Source organism: Molossus molossus, unplaced genomic scaffold (genome assembly GCF_014108415.1).
Source record: "Molossus molossus isolate mMolMol1 unplaced genomic scaffold, mMolMol1.p scaffold_m16_p_8, whole genome shotgun sequence".
Classification (NCBI taxonomy): Eukaryota; Metazoa; Chordata; class Mammalia; order Chiroptera; family Molossidae; genus Molossus; species Molossus molossus.
In genome coordinates, this window is record NW_023425402.1 from 83,009,399 (window position 1) to 83,031,227 (window position 21,829).

Sequence of the window (21,829 nt, forward strand, 5' to 3'; positions counted from 1 at the left end):
GATCGCATTGTTATCAGCCTCACCTGGCCACCGCAATGATGCAATGAAAACGCACATAAAGCACCGTGCTGTGCTGGCTGCCGACGTGGTAACTCCGGACCAGACTCGGCTACCCCTTCCTAACAGAAAGTACAGAGACACTGCTGAAAAGGAAATAAGGTATTGATTACATCTAACACAAGGTATTTAAAAGCCCATAAAACATTAACAGAAGCACAGTGGGATAAAGAGCTGGCCTCCACACAGTTTAATTAGGTCAAGAAGGCATGTCTATAAACACCTCCTGCTGAAGGAGGTAAGAGATGACCAGGAGCGCAGGGAGGACTCTGGGGCCCGGGTTTCCGCCACAGTGAAACAGCGAGAAACAAAACCACCACTGGGGCCTTTCACTGCCGAAGACTAAACATTATGGAAACGAAGACTGTGAGGGCTTCTCAGAAGTGCTTTCCCAGTGTCACCAGGCAATGTGTGACAATAGTATCGAAGCAGAGACTCGGGCTTGACACATGGGTTCAAGTCCTGGTTCCGTCACGCCCCGGGTTTGTCACTACAAAAGTCATGTAAACTCTGAGTCTCGGCTACTCTTTCTGAAAACCAGGATAAATACGAAAGTGCCTCATATGTGGGTCAGACTTTAAGGAGAAAATGCGCACCAAGCGCTAACAGTTCACGGCGTAGCGTAAGAACCTAAATGGTTGTTACTGTTATTATGAACGTTATTCATCGTGGCAGCGTTCTTTATGTTCATTAGCTCAGTCCCTTTCAAGGAGTTGCAAATAGCATCCTGAAAGGTAAGGGAGGCAGGACAGAGGCCGGCAAGGAAGCAGGGAATGAATGTCAGGGTCAATAATACCAAGTCCACCTGACCAAACACAGAACATGCCCACCTGTGACTCAAGCAAGGATTAAAGTGTGTTAGCAGAGAGCAGATTAGGAGCCGGCCAGGGAAGACGTAGGCAGGAGCCAAGCAGAGAGAGTGGCAGTACCGATGCACCCAGAGACGCTCGTGTCCCGGAGCCTGGCTCACTGTGGCCAGGACTCCGACAGCAGACAGGAGGGATGGAGGACTGGCCCCTCTCCGGGCTGCAGCTGCGCTCTCTGCAGAAACACAGCCACACTCACCCTCCTGGGATGCAGGGTGGTGAGGAGCTGCCTGCAGCCTTCTCCGGGGGCATCGTCAGGGTAGGAAAAAGAACCACTTAACAATAACAAGATGGCTTTGCCAACAAATAAAATTCTGAAGATCTTATTAGATATGATTAAGACTAAGAGAGCCCATGTTTCTGAGATGTCCAACAGATTAGGACTGCCAAGGTGTATAGGTGGCACATGGTTGGGTGGGGGGAGAGAGCATTTGAGTTTCCAAAGCCAAGGGGGTGTTAGTCAAGAATAAGAAAAGGAAGGGATGGGGACATGACTGAGGCTCCTCAGAAAGGAGGGGAATAAGAGAGTCCCACCCCTTTTTTTAATCCTCACCCAAGGACATTTTTTTGCATTTGTCTTCAAATAGAGTGGGAGGGGGAGAGAGAGAAACATCGATGTGAGAGAGACACATCAACTGGTTGCCACCCACACGACCCCAACCAGGGCCAGGGACAAACTGCAACCAAGGTACGTGCCCTTAGCAGGACCTGAACCAGAAACTCTGTGGTCCACAGGCCAACGCTCTAACCACTGAGCCAAACCGGCAGGGCTGATATCTTCCCGTCTGATGCTTGTGAACCCAGGCCGAGAGGAGTGCATTGAGTCCCCTGGAGAAGCACTTCGGTTTCATCTCAGCACATACATCAGAGCAGGCACTTGGAGAGGCTGCCATGAGATGAACTGAACAGTGTTTAGAACGAAGAAGTATTAGATGTCTTTGGCAGACTAGATGTGATTGGTTATGCATCACTCTCGTACGAAAAAGAGTTCCGTGACTCCCCACTGCCCACCAATTACAAGTGCTTTGCCCTAGTATTGGAGCATCTCCCCTTCCTCTGCGACATCCCCGTGGTGGGACAAGGAGACTCTGAGTGCAATCCCAACTGGGCATGGAGGCCGACAAGAGGATGCTCTGTCTAAATTCTAAATTTCATGGGAAAACTGACTGTTGCTCTCAATTCAAGTGTCTACTTATGGTCCAATTAGACCCAGTAAGTCACACACCACACATGTGTCAGGGAAGGGAAACTGAAGTTGGTAGGGATCCCAAAGTTGCCCAGCCTACCTTTCCCACCTCTTTCTCGCCTATTCCCGTCCTCCACTGCTCTGGGCCGTCTGCCATTCCCTCCGCCTCCTCCCTCGGGTGCCCTCGTGGTGGACTGCCCTTTCTACAGCTGCCTGTTGAAAAACGAAACCAGACACAGTCTGCAAGGACTAGGTTGGGAATTGGTGAGAGTACACATTTAGACTAATAGATTTTTGCATTTATCATCAGACAGAGCAAGAGGGAGAAAAAGAGGGAGAGAAACATCGTATGAGAGGGACACATTGACTGGTTGCCACCCACTCGGCCCCAACCAGGGCTGGGGACAAACTACAATCGAGGTATGTGCCCTTAGCGGAACCGAAACAGGGACTCTCTGGTCCGCGGGTGGACGCTCTAACCTCTGAGCCAAACTGGCCAGGCCTAGACCAATAGATCTTAAACCATGTTTTGCCGTGGTAAGCTCAGAGGACATGGGTCCTAGTAAAGAGTCCAAGTTGCTATCCATTGGGGTGCACTGGTTCCCTACCTGAGCACACGTATGGACGCCAGCGTATTTGTCTCAGAAGCCTGGTACTGGTGTATTTTAATATATTTTCATCTGAGCCGCTCATTTTGAAATCATAGCATTATCATCTTGAAAAGATCACCAGTGTTATATTTTTGAATTTGTCCCAACTGATATACTGACTAAGACTCATGCATATAGTCACAGAAGGATAATCAGCCATGAGTGGGCTGGCGCAGGGCCTGTGAGTACTGAGCATGACAGGCTTGACCGGCTTCTCGGGTCCGACTCAGCGCCATCTCCCTCTTCCTCACCCCCAGAGCGTTTCTGGTTTCATCTGCCGGGTTAGGTCATGAACAGCACGGCACATGGTGAGTGGCATGTGTTTGGTTGTCAGTGGGCGCCCTGGTACACTCAGCTGACCTGGTGGAGAACCTGGTAAAACAGGGGATAAAAATATCACCCTCTTAGATGTGGTGTAAAAATTAAATGGCAACATATACAAACACATAACACATGGTCCAGTACAAAGTCACTACCCCATAAATCTATTAATGTCATTAAAACCTAATAAAGCTAATCACCTCATTATTGTTTCTTGAGGGAATAGTCTGTTTCTTGATATTTGAGTAATTGTATATACTAAGTACGAGAACAATAAATGGATTAAATATTAAAATGGCCACTCCAGGACAATACCTCCTGCCACCGGGCCCAGGGGTCTGCCTCCTGCCTAACGGGGTGACACAGATGTCTTCCCCGGTGACAACTTTGAACACGACCGAGATGTCTGCTTGTTTTAGCTAACCATCCCTCTGTCATGGCTAAACCTGCCTATCTTCTTTGCATCATTTTGGAATCCCACCTACATTAAATGTCCGTAAGCTGTAGGTGTTTATTAGCCATAAACGTTCACTGAGCACCTACCATGTGCCTATTCCTTCCTGAAACACTGGACATGCCCGGTGAGAAGGAACAGACTGTTCTTCAGAGGCTGACAAGCTCAGTCCCAGAGGCATCACCCACTTTAACACTTAGTTTCGCGCTCACGGTCACGGATCCACAATTTGCACAACTTAACGATTTGTCATGATTTCACCTCTCGGTATGAACATTATTAAGCTGAAGAATCGTGATCTTTTCCAAACGACAGAACCCTTTGCGCCTTTACTGCAAGCCACACCGGACTGGCTGTGGTTCCACCACGACAGAGTCGTCACGGTGCCGCCGTCGCAACTGATCGACACGACGTGCGCAGTTCACAAAGTGTGTTCGCGCAAATTTTCTCCTTTGCTGTATCCAGACTTCACATGTGGTTGGTGGACCGCAGCTCCATGGAGCCGAGTGCCTGCGGGGCTTCAGCGTTTCTGCTGAGAAGCCTGGATGCTTCTGTGCTTTCTAGACGTAACAGGTCACCGGGTCTCTGCCTTCATGGAACAACCTACCTAGCATCGGATTGCGTTTCTACTTTTTTACATTTGAATTCAGGTTTCTCTCAAATCCTTGGCTTCCTACTTACCATGTGCTCACCGTCCTTGGAGGTCATGTGCTACTTCTGTACCCATTCAGACATTTGCAGGTTCTTCTTACAGCTGAGGTCAGACACCAAATGATCCTCATTCTAGAATAGTTGTATGTTGGCCTGGGACTGAAAGGTCTTATTTTCCTTTTTAACTAAATTTTATTCACTAACTGTATATCTCTGGTATCTCAGTCACTGCATTTCTCTACCTAGAGGATTTCATTTTTCTTCTTATTATTGCCACGGGTAGTTCCCTAACCACGTGATTCTGACAGGTCCATAAACAATGCACTAGATCTATCTTGTACTTAGATGCATCTTGGTGTAAAAGTCCGAGGATCCGCCTTTCCCGTCAGATACATATACCAGCTTCCCTCATCCAAATGCCCCTTCATCGTCACTTGGGATGATTTTCAGTTGATATAAACGGGTCCAGTGCAAAACCATGTCCACAGTGAAGTGCCACGCCCGTTCTGATGGGTCAGTGATCATGTTCTGGTCTACTTCTCAGAAACTGACCTAGTGGATTGCTGTAACAACTGGGTAACAAATCTGTATCTATCAGATTGTTTCTGTTTGCTTTCAGCAGTTATGAAGAAGGACCTGTTAGGAAGCAGATCATCACAGACATTTTTGATGATCACAGATTTTTGGCATGTTGTGAACTTTAAAGGAGTTAAAATCTAGGTCACTGCTAAGTTTTTAAATTCCTGTTTACATGTATACATGTATACTTGAAAGATATAAACATATACATTTGAAAAATGGTAGAATTGATGCTAAATTTATTAGGAATGGGTAATAGCTATTTAGTCATAATAAAACAGAGAAAAAAAAACAAATGTTAAAAATCCTAGTCTTATTAAGAACCTAATTACCAATAAAGTTGAAATATTGCTATGTATTAACTTTACCAAAATTTGTGATACATGTATTTTTGTTTGATCAACTATGACCTCAATATATACTTATCTTGGGGGGGGGGGTAATCCTCACCCGAGGGTATTTTTTCCGTTGATTTTTAGAGAGAGTAGAAGGGAGGGAAGGATGGGGAGACAGAGACAGAAAGAAACACTGATGTGAGAGAGACACATCAATTGGTGTCCTCCTGCACGTGCCCAAACCGGGGCTGGGGATCAAACCTGCCACCTAGGGACATGCCCTTGACCGGGAATCGAACCTGAGACGCTTTGGTCCATGGGACAATGCTTTAACCACTGAGCAACACTGGCCAGGGCAATATATATACTTACCTTATTGCAGGAAATGCAATTGACCTTTACCATTGAATGTATACATGTATACTTTAGAATAAATTTCTAAGGAGGAAGTACAATGAAAATAAGGGTTCAAGAAAGAAAGAAGCAATGTAAAATTTCCTGCTGTTAATTAAGAGCTTTCATGCATTTTTTATAACCTAACAGGGTATCAAGTCACGACAGTATTAAGATTTCACTTGAAATAATTTAAAGTATTAGAATGTCCTTTGCAATAACTTACAATGCAAAATTTTAGAATTCAATTAGAAAATATGCAAGGTGATACATAGTGCATCAAAATCATTTTAGCCCTGGCTTGTTTGGCTCAGCGGTTAGAGCACTGGCCTGCGGTCCAGAGAGACCCGGGTTCGGTTTTCGCTAAGGGCACGTACCTCGGTTGTAGTTGTCCCTGGCCCTGGTTGGGTCATGTGGGTGGCAGCCACTCAATGTGTCCCTTTCGTGTGGATGTTTCTCTCTCTGTCTCTCTCTCTCTTCCTCTCTCTCCCTCCCACTTTGTCTGAACAAAAAATGGAAAAATGTCCTCAGGTGAGGATTAAAAAAAAATCATTTTAGAGGGTATGTGAATAAAAAAATTTGGAAAAAAAAACAAGAATTACATAGCACTTTAATGTACTGTTTACTTCTCAATAATTACAATTTGGAAACAAAGCTTATAACACTTACCCTAAATCTTGTTTTGCATAGCATCATGTTTTTCAATTTATGTACTATATATTCCTCAGGTTTTGCTGCATAGATTACAGAGGGCAGAACGACTCCCTGTGTGTGGCAATGCAGACCAGCAATGAGACACACTGGCATCTTCCAACCAAGGGTATTTTCAAAGAAAACTGTTAACATGGAATAAACTTTAACATATCAGGGTTGTCAGCCCCCTTAAACCAGTTTCCAAGCAAGCGTATTTCAAAATAAGTTGTTTTAAACTTAGAAAAGAGTCTTAAATTTAAAAATCATAAGAATAAAGCTTATGATCTTCTTTAAGGATAGGCAAAATTCTTGGGGAATTTTTCACCTTTACCATGGTCAGTTTTCTTCAAAATTAGCCAATTATTTTATTTTGAATACTATTTTAGATAAAACAAGAAGCTTTTGCATTAACTAAATATAGATGTTCGGGTAATATCAGATATTCAAAATTATATATGAAAATTAATTTATAATCGTTTCCTCTCTGTAAAACATCAAAGGAAAAATAAAATAAAATAAAAAAACCTCGATAAACCTTATTCCTTCTGCCCGGGCCCAACAATGCCAGCTAAATTCATAGCCTCGACCCCTGTTGGCATCTCGGCCTCCTGCGGTGGCTCCTGCTCCCGTGGCTCCAAAACCACCCGCTCCCCAGGTCAGCCCTGGCCGCAGACTCAGCTCCCCCGACGGTTTCTACTCAGTCTGTGTCTGCTCTACTTCCCTCAGGACTTGACATAGTCGACCGTTTCCTCCACTAAACCGATCTTTCCTGGCATCTATGATTTTTACTCTTCTGACACTACTGCTGTGGTGTGAACTGCTCCTTCTAATAACCCCTTCCTTAAGTGGAAGGAAACATACCTCAAAGTTGTCCTTCTTCTCTTGTCCCTACATTTTCAGGGGGCCATTCCTTTGCTCCACTGACTTTAACTATCACCTCCATGCAAATATTTTCTAAATACGTATCTTTCAAAGAAATATTTCCTAAAGATGTCTAATTTCTGACTGTCAGGCACTTCACACGCCTTAAACTCAACATATCCTCATTGTTCTCCCTTGCACACCCATAACTCTGCTCCTTCTCCCGTCTCAATCCCTTTACCCCAAACCGGGACTTGCCTGTCCTGGGACTCAGTGAAAAGCACCACGGTCTTCTCTGAGGGGTCTCCAACATCTCCCTCTCCTTCCTCCACATGCACAAGAACTGTCACGTGTGTCCTCCTGACCTCAACTCTGCAGTATCACCAACCCATTCTCACTTGTTCTCATTGCCACAGACCTAGTTCTGCGTCTCATTGTTTCAGCCTGGTCTAATCCGTGATACCCTAACTGGGCTTCCAGTTTAAACACCACTGCCCCCTTTAACAATTATCCAACTAATGGTGTCCTTTCTCTATGCTCCAGGTAGCTGCTCCCTCAAATCAGTGTACACTTGCTGTGACGACATTCCCTAGCACCAGCCTGTATCGCCGCTGTCCACAAATCTAAATCTAATCTTCTGTGGGAATGCATAATATGATTGATTTTATATGCACCACAAAATAAACCATGGTGTGGCACACATCAAGCACTAAAATGTTGTAAAAGATATGAAAAGAAGGGGAAGAAAGTGAAACAAATGAATAGCCTTGTTTGTTTATGAATTTTTAAGTACGCCTATCACAGCAACATTTTCTTAAGGTATTATCCAGTAACGCCTAGTAATTTCTTAACAATCAAGAATGTTAATTCTTTCTTCCTCCTTCACGTGCAGACAAGGACGAGGATGAACAAGGCACGTCCTAGAATGTGTTACAAGATTCCCGGACAAAAGGTGACGCGCCATCTCTCAACAGTTCATTCTTTGTCCTCAGTAGAATTCTCCCGACAAATACAAACTGGGTGATAAAAGCAACCAAAGTTAAGATGCCTCAAGATTTTTCCCATTGAAACGGGAGTTTTAAAGGCACCAGCAGTGATTAAATCACTTCCTTTTTGTATTTATAAGAAGGCTCCTGTCAGGTGACAGAAAATGTTGACTGATGGACTATTCTGAACTGGAACACTCTGTAACTCTCCCTGTGAAGTCCTCTCCGGGGAGGGACTCCCGCTTGCCGTAGCCCTGGAATGGGACTTAAGATACAGATTACATGAAAGCCACCACTTTGTCAAGGTTACAGGAGATGCAACAAGAGACAGAACTAAGCTCCCTTGGTGCAAGGAGGGGTGAACTTCAAAAGGGGAGTAAGACGGCGAAGAGTGGGCTGCTTTCTCTGAAGGTTATCTGCGCGCTGCCGGTTGAGAAATCAAGACTGCAAATCTCAAAATGAAAAGTGTCCTTGCCACAAAGCCAGCGCGCGTGGGCTTGGGCTGGCAATGCCGGGAGCGGGGCTTCGCCTGCAGCCAGTCTGTTTCTCTCCTCAGTGTGCAGCCACCTGTGAAAGGAACTCAGGAAACCCTTCAGAGAAGTTCTGATGTTTCATGGCGAACCCTTTCTGCGAGAGCCGATTTACCCCATGCAATACTTTAGGTCAGAAGTAAAAACAGAAGCTGGATGCCAAGGCCAGATCTGAAGATGTGAGATCAAGGGAGATGGAAGAATGTCATTGCTATATTTATGAAATACGACATTTGAAAAATTACTGAACCCCCCCCCCCCAAATAAAAGCAAGACAATGAAGCAGGACTTCTGTCAGCAGGTGCCTCTAACATCAACTGAAAAAGTCCAGGGTCATCCCAGGAGTGGAAAATATATCAAGAATGGAAAATGCGCTGGGTGAGAGTTTGTTCTCCTCCTGAGCCTTTTGTCCAGGACACACGAAGCGATCTCTGTCCCTTATGCCAATTTGTTTACCTTAAACTATACAAACTGTATTTAAAGTTGAGTTGACCTCGCTTGAAATAGAAGAGAAATGTCCTGGAATTATCTCTGTGCCCTGTCCAGGGCCACAGACACCCTGAGGAAGAGTGACTGCCACTGATTTAAAATGCAAGAGGAGTGTGTCGTTGGAACCAACAAACCCAAATGAGATAGAGATAACGTTGATAACTGATAATATTATTATATCACTAATAAAAAGTATTGAAGTTTGTTGACTACTTACTATCAGGAAAATATACAACTGAGCCCTTTACATCTATTAATTCCAGTAAGTTTCTCAGTAATAAATATTCCTTTAACTCTCGTTACACAAAGTAGAAAGTGAAGCACAAGCAACTTGTCTTCGGTCAGGCACACTAGTTAACCCAGCTGGTCCGGCACCAGTACCTCTGTTACCTTCTTAAAATTTTACTTAACTGCCTAAGTTCAATGATGTAACCCAGCATTCAAGGCCCTCTATACACCCCCTTCTTCTTCCGCTTGCTAGCATCTCATTTATTTGCACCTTTGTGTAGAACTTCTTGCTAAGAGTTGTCCATATTCACCGTCTGTGATTCTTTTTTCTCCCACTCTCTCGACCCTGCTAAAATCAGTCTTTCAACCCTATCACTATCTAAACTGCTCAGTAAGGTCAACAGTGCCCTCCACACAGATAAATCCAGGGTCGATTCCTAGCCTGTAGCTCAGTGGAGCTGTAATTGGGATCTGACATTGTATCACTCTTTTCTCCTTGAGAGCCTTTCACTTGGCTTCAGGCACGTCCCAGTCTTTGGTTATCTCAATGGTCCTTCTGTGATCTCTTAGCTGGTTCCTTCTCATCTTCTTAACCTCTAACGCTGAGTAGCTGCAAGGCTCAGCTTTTGGTGATTTTCTGTGATCCTGCACAAGCTCATGGTTAAAGTTAAAGGTCCATTTACATGCCAATGACTCCAGCCCAGACTGCTCTCTGAAATCTGCAGCGATAACTGCCTCTGTGACACTGTCACTTGGATGTCCAATAGGCACTTCAAATTCAACACATCCCAAACCCTCCTTCCTCTGAATACCTGAATTACCTTCACCGTCCCTATTTCTGTTGTTAGAAACTCTATCCTTCCAATTGCTCACATCAAAATCCTTGTGGTTATTCTCCATTAAAAATGCATCTTTCGCCTTAGCCGGTTTGGCTCAGTGGTTATAGTCAGCCTGAGGACTGAAGGGCTGCAGGTTTTATTCTTGGTCAAGGGCATACACTTGGGTTGCAGGTTCGATCCCTGGCCCCAGTTGGGGTTGTGAGGAAGAAAATCTGCCGAACTCTCTCACATTGATGTCTCTCTCTCTATCCCTCCCTCTCCTCTACTCTATCTAAAAATCAATGGGAAAATGTCCTTGGGTGAAGAGTAACAAACAAACAAACAAAAAATAAATAAATTATTTCTCTCATACAAGAAAACCTATAGGTTCTACCTTCAAAAATATATCCAGAATATGCCACTTCTTATCACTACATGGCTTCTGTCCGCACCAGCAGTGTCCTGCTCCACTCCCAGAGTGTCTTAATTTGAATAAATTATAGCCACACTAATACAAGGCCGTCGGTGGTCTCACCCCCATCGAGACCTGTGTGACCTCCCGTACCTTATCTATCGCTTTCACTGGCCCTCACTCCCCTGGCGGTGCTGGTGTCCTTGCTAACCTTTGATAGGTCAGCCACACTCCTGCCCTTGGGCCTTTGTTCTAGTGTTTCCCGTCTGGAATGCTCTTTTCCCAGAGGCCCATGTGGCAAGTCACTGTTTCTTCACATCTTTGCTCAGTTATTAGATGTCCGAGACCCCGTTCACTGCTGCAGGAAGCATGTCCCTCCTCTCTGTCCCATTTACCCTGCTTATCTTTTTTTGTCTCCATTGCACTTACATTCTTTCAACAAATAATTGTGCTAACTCATTAATTCGTTTTATTTAATCCATTACTTGTCTCCCTCCACTAGACTGTAAGCTCTGTGAGAGCAGAGCTATTCTGATCACTGATGCACCTCAAGGGTAGCCCATGCCTGGCACATACATGTTGGTGACTATTTAACATGTGTTGAATGAAAAAACAAAGATGGAGGCCATGATGTCCTCTATCGTAGACATCTCTCTTTTTACCTCCCTGGTGAACTGTCTTTCCTCATTATGATCCTTCTGCTTGAAATAGACATTGCCAAAATGTCTAATTCAGGCTCAGAAAAACCTCTTCTGCTTCTTCTCCTTCAGCAGCTTAAGGATAAACACAGACTGATAGACTGAACATAGAAACTCTAAAATGGATTATTATTTACAATTTTCAGAACCAGTGATCAAAATGAGAGATCCATGGTGTTCTTACCTGACTGTCTTGCAGATGCCTGCAGGGAATCTGAAGCACTTACCTTTGAACTCAAGTTCATTTTCAAAGCTTCCCAGCGTAGCTGCAAAGTAATCTCTGACCAATACTGCCACCTACTGGTCAGGAGGTGAGAAATCAGGACAGTGAGGTTGAAAGTGCAACCCAGGTTAAGGAAAAGACGACAATGAAAAATCCCAGAAAGTCAGAAAATAAACTGCTTTTCCCAGAGTGCCTGAAAGGAGTTTGCACTGAATTCTACAGCAGCAGTAAACAAATACTGTGCAATCATAAAGAATTACAATAACTCCTTCAGAAAAGAATCAGTATCTCTGAAATATTAACAGGGCACCCAGTTTTCTATAAATATCAGCTCTCTGCTACTCACCAACAACTCCCTTAAAAGTTAGGACTCAAAACAAATGTATTTGTTGTTTTTACTTTCCTTCACACACAGCAAATAAGAAGTAATCTACTCTGAGATCTAAAATTTACTAGGGAAAAAAATGATAGAAAACACATTTGGGTTAATTCCAGGGCATTTACATATGAGGGTCTACACTATCAAGTCTCTCTTCAGAAGTGTAGCTAGACATCGATATTGGTCATTTAATGCAACACTGTTCAATGCCAGTAAACCTGGGTCACGAGTTCTAAGAAAAACTCAAAATAAAATGACATTTTCATATTTATTTACTAAGGTGTGGTACTTTTTCATAATCAAAAGCCTACTGCTGTATACCCCGCCCCCACCCTGCCCCAGGTAGTAAATGTAATAAAAATTAGTTGACATATGCTTTAGGAAATCATTTATCTAAATTATCACATTTACTACTGCCCTTTTTGAAGTTGTATACCTCAACTGTTTTAAGCACTTGATTTTGCTTTTATATTATTTGTTTTCATTGAAATAAACCATTAAAACAGCTTGCAAACTGAGAAATTAATTTTGTCAAAATCAGAAACAGAATACAGTGTGTTTCGAAAAATCCCAAAGAACAGAAATTTGCTAAGAAAAAACTAAAGGACGAAACAAGTTTCTATCTCCCATAAATCTTCCCACTTTAAAAATCACACAGGAACAACAGGAGCATAAAAGGGCAGAAGGAGCTATTAACAAAAACAAAAATAGCCCATTAGTACACTCATGAACACAGAGGATTAAAAGTAATAATTCCAAGAGAAGATAATTTAGAAAAATGCATTTAATTATTTAAAAAAAATTTTTAATAAAAAAGCAATGGCACAAATCACCAAAAAGCTAAATGATCATATATCCACAGGCTGTTCTTATAATTATATGCTAAAAGTTTATGACTGTTCTCATTACCAGCACTTTCCCTCCTAATTAGAGTGACATCAAGAGCTTCTGAGAAAGTGGAATTTTCCCTAAAGTACTACTACCCAAAGTATCATAAACACGGTTTGTGCAGCATCCATATACATCACCTTTTATTTACTACACTCTGAACTCATAAAATATTGAACATTTTTCTCTCACTTTATTCCTCTTATTTACAGTACAGAGGCTCATCTCTTGTCACAATACGGTTTGTGCATTAAAATCCCTGGGAAGAGTACTTGTCGCCACATTTTAATAAATTTACTCTGATTATTTCAAGTAAGTACACAAACAAAGCTTGTTTGTATGACTGTGTCATACCCAGAAGACTAACTCTGCCTGCAGACTTACTTATGAGTTTTAAAAAAAAAAAAAAAAAAACCCTTCAGTGGAATACATTCTCCACCCGTCCTGGATTAGCCTCTCATGCATATTTATGTTGCTGGTGTGACAATAGGTAAAGCTCGCTCCGACTTTCAAAATTTCATTTGCAAGAGGGAGGCACACACGAAGTGATTTGGCTTCCACTCTCTTATTACCCATAATCCAGTTATTCCACGTGGATATATTTTATTTATTCATAGTGCGCAAGTCTTAAGTGGTCCAGTAGTAATTGGCAGGTTCTGACAGTTCTATTTCCTTGATGGTGGATCCAGTTCTGTGCGCACATGTCAGATGAACTGACAAAAATGCAAATCACTTCATGCGACATAGCAGGGAGAAGGAGAATGTTATTGTTGGAAGAAATGATTCAAAGAGATGCATATTCAACATTCGGCAGTGGCAGGAATACTGTGGAATCCGGGCTGTTTCAGGACGTGCTGCCTTCACAACTTGCCATACCTGGTGTTTGTTATCTTTTTTGGTTAAAAAGCAAACCTAATTGGGGGAAGGCAGAGTGAGGAGGACAGAAAGGTAAGAAAGCATATATTATTGTAGACAAGATTTTAGGAGAAAACAGCGAGAGGGAAGAGGATACATTTCTTATAATAATAACAAAAAAAAATGACGTCACATCTGGGCACATGTCACAGAGTACATGAAAACAGCCTACAAGCTAATGGAGTCTCTTTCCTTTCACTCCAGAGAGATTTCTTTTCTAAAAATATCAATAATAATAATTAACATAATTCTGGCAGCAGCACGAATCTATAACTTCTTAAGGCCTCCAAGTGTCGCTCGTCAATGGTTGGGCACATCTGGATAACGAAAGAGTCCCTGGTTTCCTTGTTTACACTCTTGACCCAGCAAGTATCACCAGAGAGGTCCCTGTGGTTACACGGGCACAGTCCCTACGACGGCTTGGGCTTCACCACCCACTCGGCGTTCGGGTTGAGCTGGTACAAGTCCTTCATGTAGGTGTCATCATCAAGGCAGCGTCCCCCTGTGAAGACACGTCGCGTGTGCTTAGTGCAGCGGGGCGGCTGGGGTGCCACTTGGAACTTAAGCTTGGGTCTCAGCCTTTAAATATTTTTCATCCTTTGTTATCTCCCATATTATAAAACTTGGCCCAGAATATAGGAGGAGTCAATGTTGTAGTCTTTCTATAGACGCACAGATTTCTAACATGTTCAGGAAACTGAAACTATTTTGTGTGACAGACTTTTAAACGGTACCTTAAAAGGGTCTTCACCCTTGTTAAGAGTAACAACAGACTCCACCTAAGAAAGAAATCACACTTCATTCCCCAAATCTAAGAGTAAAATACAAGATCAAATGTGTTGATATTTAAATAGTCCTTACTAATAAATTAACAATTTCAGGTTTCTAATGAAGTTGTATTTTATTTAAATTTTTTAAATGAGCCTGCATGTCTCTGCATTCAACTTTTAATATTTACTAACACTTTTTTTTTTATCCTTACCTGAGGATATTTTTTCCATTTTTTGTACAGATAGAGTGGGAGGGAGAGAGAGAGAGAAACATCGACGTGAAGGGACACATCGAGTGGCTGCCACCCGCACGACCAACCAGGGCCGGGGACAAACTGCAACTGAGGTACGTGCCCTTAGCGGGAACCGAACCCGGGTCTCTCCGGACCGCAGGCCGATGCTCTAACCGCTGAGTCAAACTGGCCAGGGCTATTTACTAACACTTTTAAGTCCCAGAAAAAAAAATTCTACAGAACTTATCTTAAAATATTTTCAATTACTAATTTGAAATAAACACCATTTCATTTATTTGTTAACAGTTTCACCCTTACCATATAAGGGTCTACAAAAAGGAGGGGGAGCCCTGGCTGGTTTGGCTCAGCGGTTAGAGCATCGGCCTGCGGTCCGGAGAGACCCGGGTTCGGTTCCCGCTAAGGGCTTGTACCTCGGTTGCAGTTTGTCCCCGTCCCTGGTTGGTCGTGCGGGTGGCAGCCACTCGATGTGTCCCTTTCACGTCAATGTTTCTCTCTCTCTCTCTTTCTCTCTCTCTCTCCCACTCTATCTGTGCAAAAAATGGAAAAAAATGTCCTCGGGTGAGGATAAATAAAAAGGCATTTAACTATTAGGAACCGAGATAGAGGCAGGGAAATGTACTCATTGCTCAAAAATAAGACTGAGTTGCTTCTTATTTCTCCCTGCTGGATGGTTGCACCCTCTGCAATTATGCTAAATTACTTAAAAGACAAAAAAAAAAAAAAAAAAGGAGGGGGAAACTTTATTTTCAATTTTAATAAAGACATGAGCACAAAAATGGGCAAACAAAATATAAGACATGGTCAAAATTAATCCATTCATCCTTTTCTGTTTCCTAAATTACCAGCATGCATGCGTGTGTACTATGTAGTAGGAATTCACAATGGTGAAAACAGCTTCTGCTCTCACTAAAAATATCTAGCACTGTATCATGATAAAAGTGTTCTCTTGCTCTTAAATAAGCTCAACTACTTCCTTTATTAAGATATGACATAAGCATATAAAAAAGAAAAAAAGTTTTGAAAAACCTCATTAACCATTCTAGAAATTATGTCTATCTTGGGGAACTTGCCTTTGCTGAAATTCGACATGGACGGAAATGTGTCAAGAAGGAGCTCAGGGTCTGAAGAGAAAGGCCAGAGCACTAGACAGGCCCACAGTGTCATCGGCCGTCCACAGGGGGCTCTTGTACTCCTACGGATTTCCCTCCTCCCTACCCCCGAAGGATATAGATAATCATCAATGACAATGTCAAATCGGCATATGAAATACAAAGAAAGGAAAAAAATGTGCTTACCAATATTTCCTCCAATTTCATACAAAAAAACGTCTCCCTTCTTGAGAGTCTGGGCAATCCCACTATTAGGGACAAAACAAACTGATTAGTTATATCATCAGACAGCTGGTAAGTAAATCACTTTAATGTGCTTGGGGAATTATAGCTTGTATGGAAAATTCATAACTTAGACACACTGTAATTATCTACACATTTGTATTTTCCCATCTGTTAAATGTGCCTAAGAGGTAATAAAAATGTCACACCTGTAAATTAAAATGAACAAATAGAATCATACATCTGAAGGCAAAATAACAAATTAATATCTAAAGGTGTAAGATTACAAAGAAAATAGCATAACATTTTAGTTGCCAATAAAATTATTAATATGATCATCTGCTTGGTATAGGGGCCAAAAGGTCCTCGTAAAACTATGAAAAGAAGTCTCTGCACCTTCGTTTTCCCACTGCTCTCATTCAATCGCATTATCAGGGGTCTGCTGAGCTGAGGGCGCTAAAGGTATTCCAGCGCAACGAGGAGGACTGGACGTGAGTCATACCCCTCCCGGTGTCGGCCATCAAACGTGGGAGGGCCCACACTCAAGGCAGAAGCAAATGCTCATTATGAAAACTTTATGAGTAGGACGCATTCACAGGTTTAAACTCCTCAAAGAATAAACTCTTCCAGACACATTAGGTTCAAACAATAAAAACTGGTAAAGTTCAGTGGTTTTCAAAGCTCTTTGTATACTAATTGCCTGCGAAACCTGCTAAAAATTCTGTTCAAGAGCTCTGAGAACTCTCATTTAATACAGCTAGATGAAACCCAAGAATCTTTTTAAATGCGCTATAGTGGGTGCTGATGCATGAAAAAGTTTGTGAACCACTGATAGAAGGCCCTGAAGACACATTCCCTGCAACTGAGCAGAGAACACCAAGTCTGCCTTTTATCCAAACTGTTATGGAAAATATGGTACAATAGAAGCTTTCCTAACCAACCATGTAATGACTTACCTGACTATCCAACTCTGTCTCCTCTCCTCTGATCAGGGCTACACACATCCTACATCCTCACGCTTCCGAACCACCTGCTGACGTTAATTCTAACTACGAGGTTTTGTTTCCAAACTGGTCAGACTGGTGTATGCTTATTTTCAAAATTAAATAACGTATAATTATATTTTTATTTATAATATGTACACCACCCAGTAAACTATGAGTACACAGAGTCTTTATTCCTCTGAAAACCAAACTGAATGTTTTGGGAGACTGGTGCACCCCTAAGCACAAGGAATAGGGCTGAGGACTTGGAGGGGGGATACAAATGGGCAGAGTCTACCAGAATTCCCTCGAGGTGGAGCAGGAATGGGGAGATGGGAGGGACTAGGGGAAGGGACTCTGCCCCAGGAGGTAGCATATGCTCGTTTAATAAAAGCACCACAAGCAGAAAACCTAAATATACAGAGGGCACCTGTCACGAAGCTGGTGCTTTCTACAATACGCCTAATATGGTTCGTCGTCACCCTAAATATTAAAGTCACTGTTGAACACGTACAAACTCACTGTCACATCTTGTATTGTCTGCAAGCAGAGGAACAAAAGCACCAGCTCAGGTGCGTACTTGGGTCCTGGAAGTACGTTGTGTAAAATGAACCAGGTCTAGCCTGCAAGAGCGGCCTGCACCTGAAGCCTGGCTGCATCTCCAGGAACACACTCTGGGTCAGGAAGAATCCCCCCTCACTCTGATGGCAACAGTTGGTATCTGCTCGGTCACGGTGGGGAGCAGAGAGGAAGTGGGTCGACTTCGTTTTGGATCAGAGACCCTTGAGGGAGCAAAGACATCTGAAAAATTCCAACGCCTCCCAGGACTTAATCCTGATCCTAACTCCCCCTGATCTTAATCCCCCCAAATTCCATCTACTCCCAGACGGTGCCCCAAGGACCCCCAGGTCTGTGATGGTCTCTGGACCCTCCAGCCAGACTGGCGTGGCCCAGGACCGTCTTTGGAGACAGAAATCACAGATTTAGAATTCAGCTCCACCACCTACAAAATGTGTGACCTTGGAAAGTCTCTATTTTCTTATCAGTAAAACAGAATACGAGAGCTTGCTTGGGAGTGCTGTCGAGAGGGGAGTTTATGCTGGCTTACTGAGAGCCCAGATATTACCAAATAAGCCTCTCTTTTATTTCATCACCATCTGTTCACTGCACAGGCTCATCTCTTTTCCCACTTTATAAATCCTGGGGGGAGATGCTTTAAAGTATATTTTTATACCCCTTCCAACTTCTAGCAGAGGGCCTTCAGCAGAGCAGAGCCATATTAAGCACGGGTGCACCGTGTTAAAACTGGAGGGGTTTTGGAGCAAATGCACGAAAGCCCCTGGATGCTGAAAGGAGGAGATGAACGTGAAGGCTGAAACGGAGTATTCGCATGCTAGGGTGGCAATGCCCCTATTTCCCTGACTTGTAAAAAATTTAGATTAGTTCATTCTCAGTGAATGGAAACAGAGGGAGGAGAGCATTACAATTACAACTTCAGCTAAAACTAAGGCTTCAAAAGCTAGAAACGGACAACGCGATATACTTGTTGGAACCTTGGAAATTCAAGGAAAGATATGCAAATGTCTCCGAAAGTGAAGCTCTAGTGTCTTCGGAAGGGTGCCGAGGGCTTTCACAGGACTCTCCCTGTCCCGCCAGCCCGGGAGGAGAGGGGCAGGCTGTCCCCACTGCGGGCGAGAGCTCCAGGGACCCCTCTCCTCCCTTAATTCTTTGCCTTCTGTTTTTAAATGTGAGCGTTTTTTATTCATTATATTTTATAGAAAAAGTTGTATCTTTTATTTGTTTTAAGCCTACTGCATCCCAATTAGTGATTATCCTAACACACAGCAATGAACCTCCAATCAACATACTCTGGTAAGGCTGCTGAGTGGCCCCTGTGCCAACCCCACCGCGGGCCCAGCGAAGGGTGCTCAGACATCCCACTTGAACCAGTCACCGTGAGCACAAACTACATACATCAAAGGAACTCGGCTCATCCCGACAGCCTGATTGTTACATCTGCTCTTCTTCTGTGCTGAAAAGACAAAGATTCTGTGCACTTCACACCACCCATAGTTTCAAAAAAAAAAAAAAAAAAAAGGCAGGGCACAGGAGCGGGGGGGAGAGCAAGCAAGTGACTTATACCATGAAATAATTAAAACAAAACAGGCCTCTACCTTTCTTGGCTGAGAAACCTGGCAAGTACATCACTGGCTTTTAGTTCTTCAGTTAGCTGTATTGCCATGGAAACTTTGGAAAGATGGGGAGCTTGCACTCGAATCACTCCCTGCGGAACGTCAGCCTGCAAAGCAATAATGAGACTGAACAAAGCTGGCGGCAGCTGGAACCTGTAACTCGGCACAATGCATTATATGGTAAGTGTGCTTAACTACTACGCATTTTACTTCACTACATAAAAACCTTAACTACTGTATAATGTAATTTGCTAAATTACATCAAACCTCAAATATCCTCTTAATGGTGATAGGGGAACTTTATAATGCCTGTGCAGTAATGCTTAATTATTTTTAAAGATGTAAAGAATGACAGCAATAACCATTACTGCCATGTTAAGTGCTGACTTCTGAGTATTATCTACTGGAGGGTGCTTCTTCATGCAGCAATTTATGAAATTGAATCAGAAAAGTTATTTTGTGTGCTGTTTCAATGCATGCATTTTAAAAATCTTCCAGCAGATTCACAAAATGTGACAAAAATGTTTGTCCCTGAGAATATTTTTAAAAGAAGAAACATACTTTTCTAACACATTTGTATCGTGTTTGATCCTCGCTTGACTAATGAGCTTACACTGGGACCGCACACTCTGAATGTTTGATCAACAATTCTAAACCCTGTGCCCAGGGGTGTTAAGAATACTTTATGACCCTGGCCAGTTTGGCTCAGCAGTTAGAGCAACAGCTTGCAGACCAAAGGGTCACAGGTTCGAATCTGGTCACGGGCACATACCTGGGTTGCAGGTTCAATCCCCAGCCCCAGTATGGGTCATGTGGGAGGCAACCAATCGATGTGTCCCTCTTTCTCTCTCTTTATCCCTCCCTCCCTCCCACACTTTCTCTAAAAAAAGAATACTTTATGTATTTGGAGGGATATCAAGAAAATATTTTGAGGATTGTAATATCAAGATATACACTATGGTATTTGAAATATTAGGCTTAATTAATTCCTAATCATTCTGCTAAAATAGATAGTAATTTATTATTTATAACCATATGTCTTAAACATTAGAACAAACAGCATGCCACAAATTTGAATATACATTACAAATACCGTTTAATACAACGTACATTTATTAAGCATCCACAAAGTACCAGGCACTATGCTAGGTTCCTTACCTAGTAGGTAAGTAAGACACAAGTCCTTTATTGCACAATATTATTTGGGGGCTCACAATATATATTTTTAATGTACATGGCCTTGAATTGGTTTTTCTTTTCTGTTTTAACACAAAGCATGGATATAACACAGGTGTAATTAATGTGATTTCAAAGTTCAGCAAAAATAATATGGCTTCAGAATTAAGCTGCATAAAAATTCAGGTGTCTCCAAAAGATTTAAAACTGCTTCTCAGTAACATCTGAGATGCAGCGTGGGAATAAGAAGCTCTAAGACTGTACAAAGAAGCATGGGATTGTGTATGTCCTCCTCGAAGGTTGCAAACACCTGTTGCAACTGCAGAGCGACCGTGAAGGACCCCTCGCCAACCTCCGAAACTCTGCCATGGCCACCTGACCCCTCAGTGAAGGGCCAGACGTGTGCACTGCAACCCGGACAAAGACAAAGTGCTTGGAGCTGCCCACTCCCTGTCCCGCCGGGGGAGGGGCTGCATTCCCAGCACCCTTGCCTAACTTTTCTTCCTGGGGGTCCTGTGCTCCACCCGATCTCTAACAGACACCCCAATCCTAACCCGTGTCCGGATCCCTCGCCTCCTGCTTCCTCTGTCCCTCCCAGCCTGGACCCTGGCTTGGTTGCCGACTTGCAATTTCAGCGGCATGTAGCACCACCTGACACCTACTCAGGTCTCTGACCTCCGTTTGCTTCAAGACGACAAGTCTGATCTACCTTTTCCTTTAAGTCTGTGATAGATTTTATTTTCATTTGCAACTTGTTAAATGAGCTGCTTTTTACAATGGATGGGGCATTTCACGTGGGAGCGTCATTACCTTTTTCTTTCAAAGCAGTTGCTACACTAAGGGTGTATCTCCCAACTCAGGGATCAGGCTACACGGTCTCCCTGGACTTTCTTCTGTCACTCACGCCCTGCTGTGGCCTCACTGCGGCCGGCCTGGCCTAGCTGTGTGTTTCCTCAGAGGACGTGGGACACAGTGAGCTGGCCCTGGCGACAGGGATGTTGGAGTGAAGACTGTAACAGCAACAGTTGAAGCACAGACTCTGTGTTCACAAAACCCAACTCACCTTGTCTACTCAGTTAGGGGAACAATACTGGTACCTGGGACTGTTGGTCTATTACCATTACATTACTGCGGGCTTGGAATAGCAGGCTGGGGTTTGCAGACAGACACCTACTCTGCTGACTTCTGCTTCACTCACCGTGCCCAGTATTCCCGGACGTAGGCTTTCTTGGTGAAAAGTAACAGCGACAAAAATTGTTCCAACAATTGTGTCTTATCCAACCCCAGAATGTCACAAAGACAGGCAAATCCATGCTGACGTTTAAAGTGAGGCAAGGTGATCTGATTGAGTTCTTACACCCGGAAGGTCCACAGTGAGCGACACAAGCCCAGGGACCCAGAGAGTGACAGTCAGGGACATGGCAACTGCCCGCTGCTTCCTGCCTGTCCCCCACTGTTCCTGGTGGCACATTCTACAGTCAGAATTCACCACAGACACCATGCTTCCTGCC

At 43.3% G+C, this 21,829-nt stretch overlaps 1 protein-coding gene across 3 annotated transcripts in view; it reads right to left on the minus strand.

Moving 5' to 3' along the window:
• Positions 1-12,639: 12,639 nt before the first annotated feature.
• ARHGAP18 (Rho GTPase activating protein 18) overlaps positions 12,640-21,829 on the minus strand; it is a 123,181-nt gene continuing 113,991 nt past the window's right edge. For 2 of the 3 annotated variants that reach the window (XM_036247895.1, XM_036247894.1), the window contains 3 exons: positions 19,125-19,249; positions 15,932-15,993; positions 12,640-14,114 (listed from right to left, as the gene is read on the minus strand). In XM_036247895.1, the coding sequence (XP_036103788.1) occupies positions 14,023-14,114; positions 15,932-15,993; positions 19,125-19,249 (279 nt within the window). In that variant the 3' untranslated portion in view covers positions 12,640-14,022. The remainder of the gene's footprint in view (positions 14,115-15,931; positions 15,994-19,124; positions 19,250-21,829) is intronic. The other variant, XM_036247896.1, reaches the window with a different exon arrangement.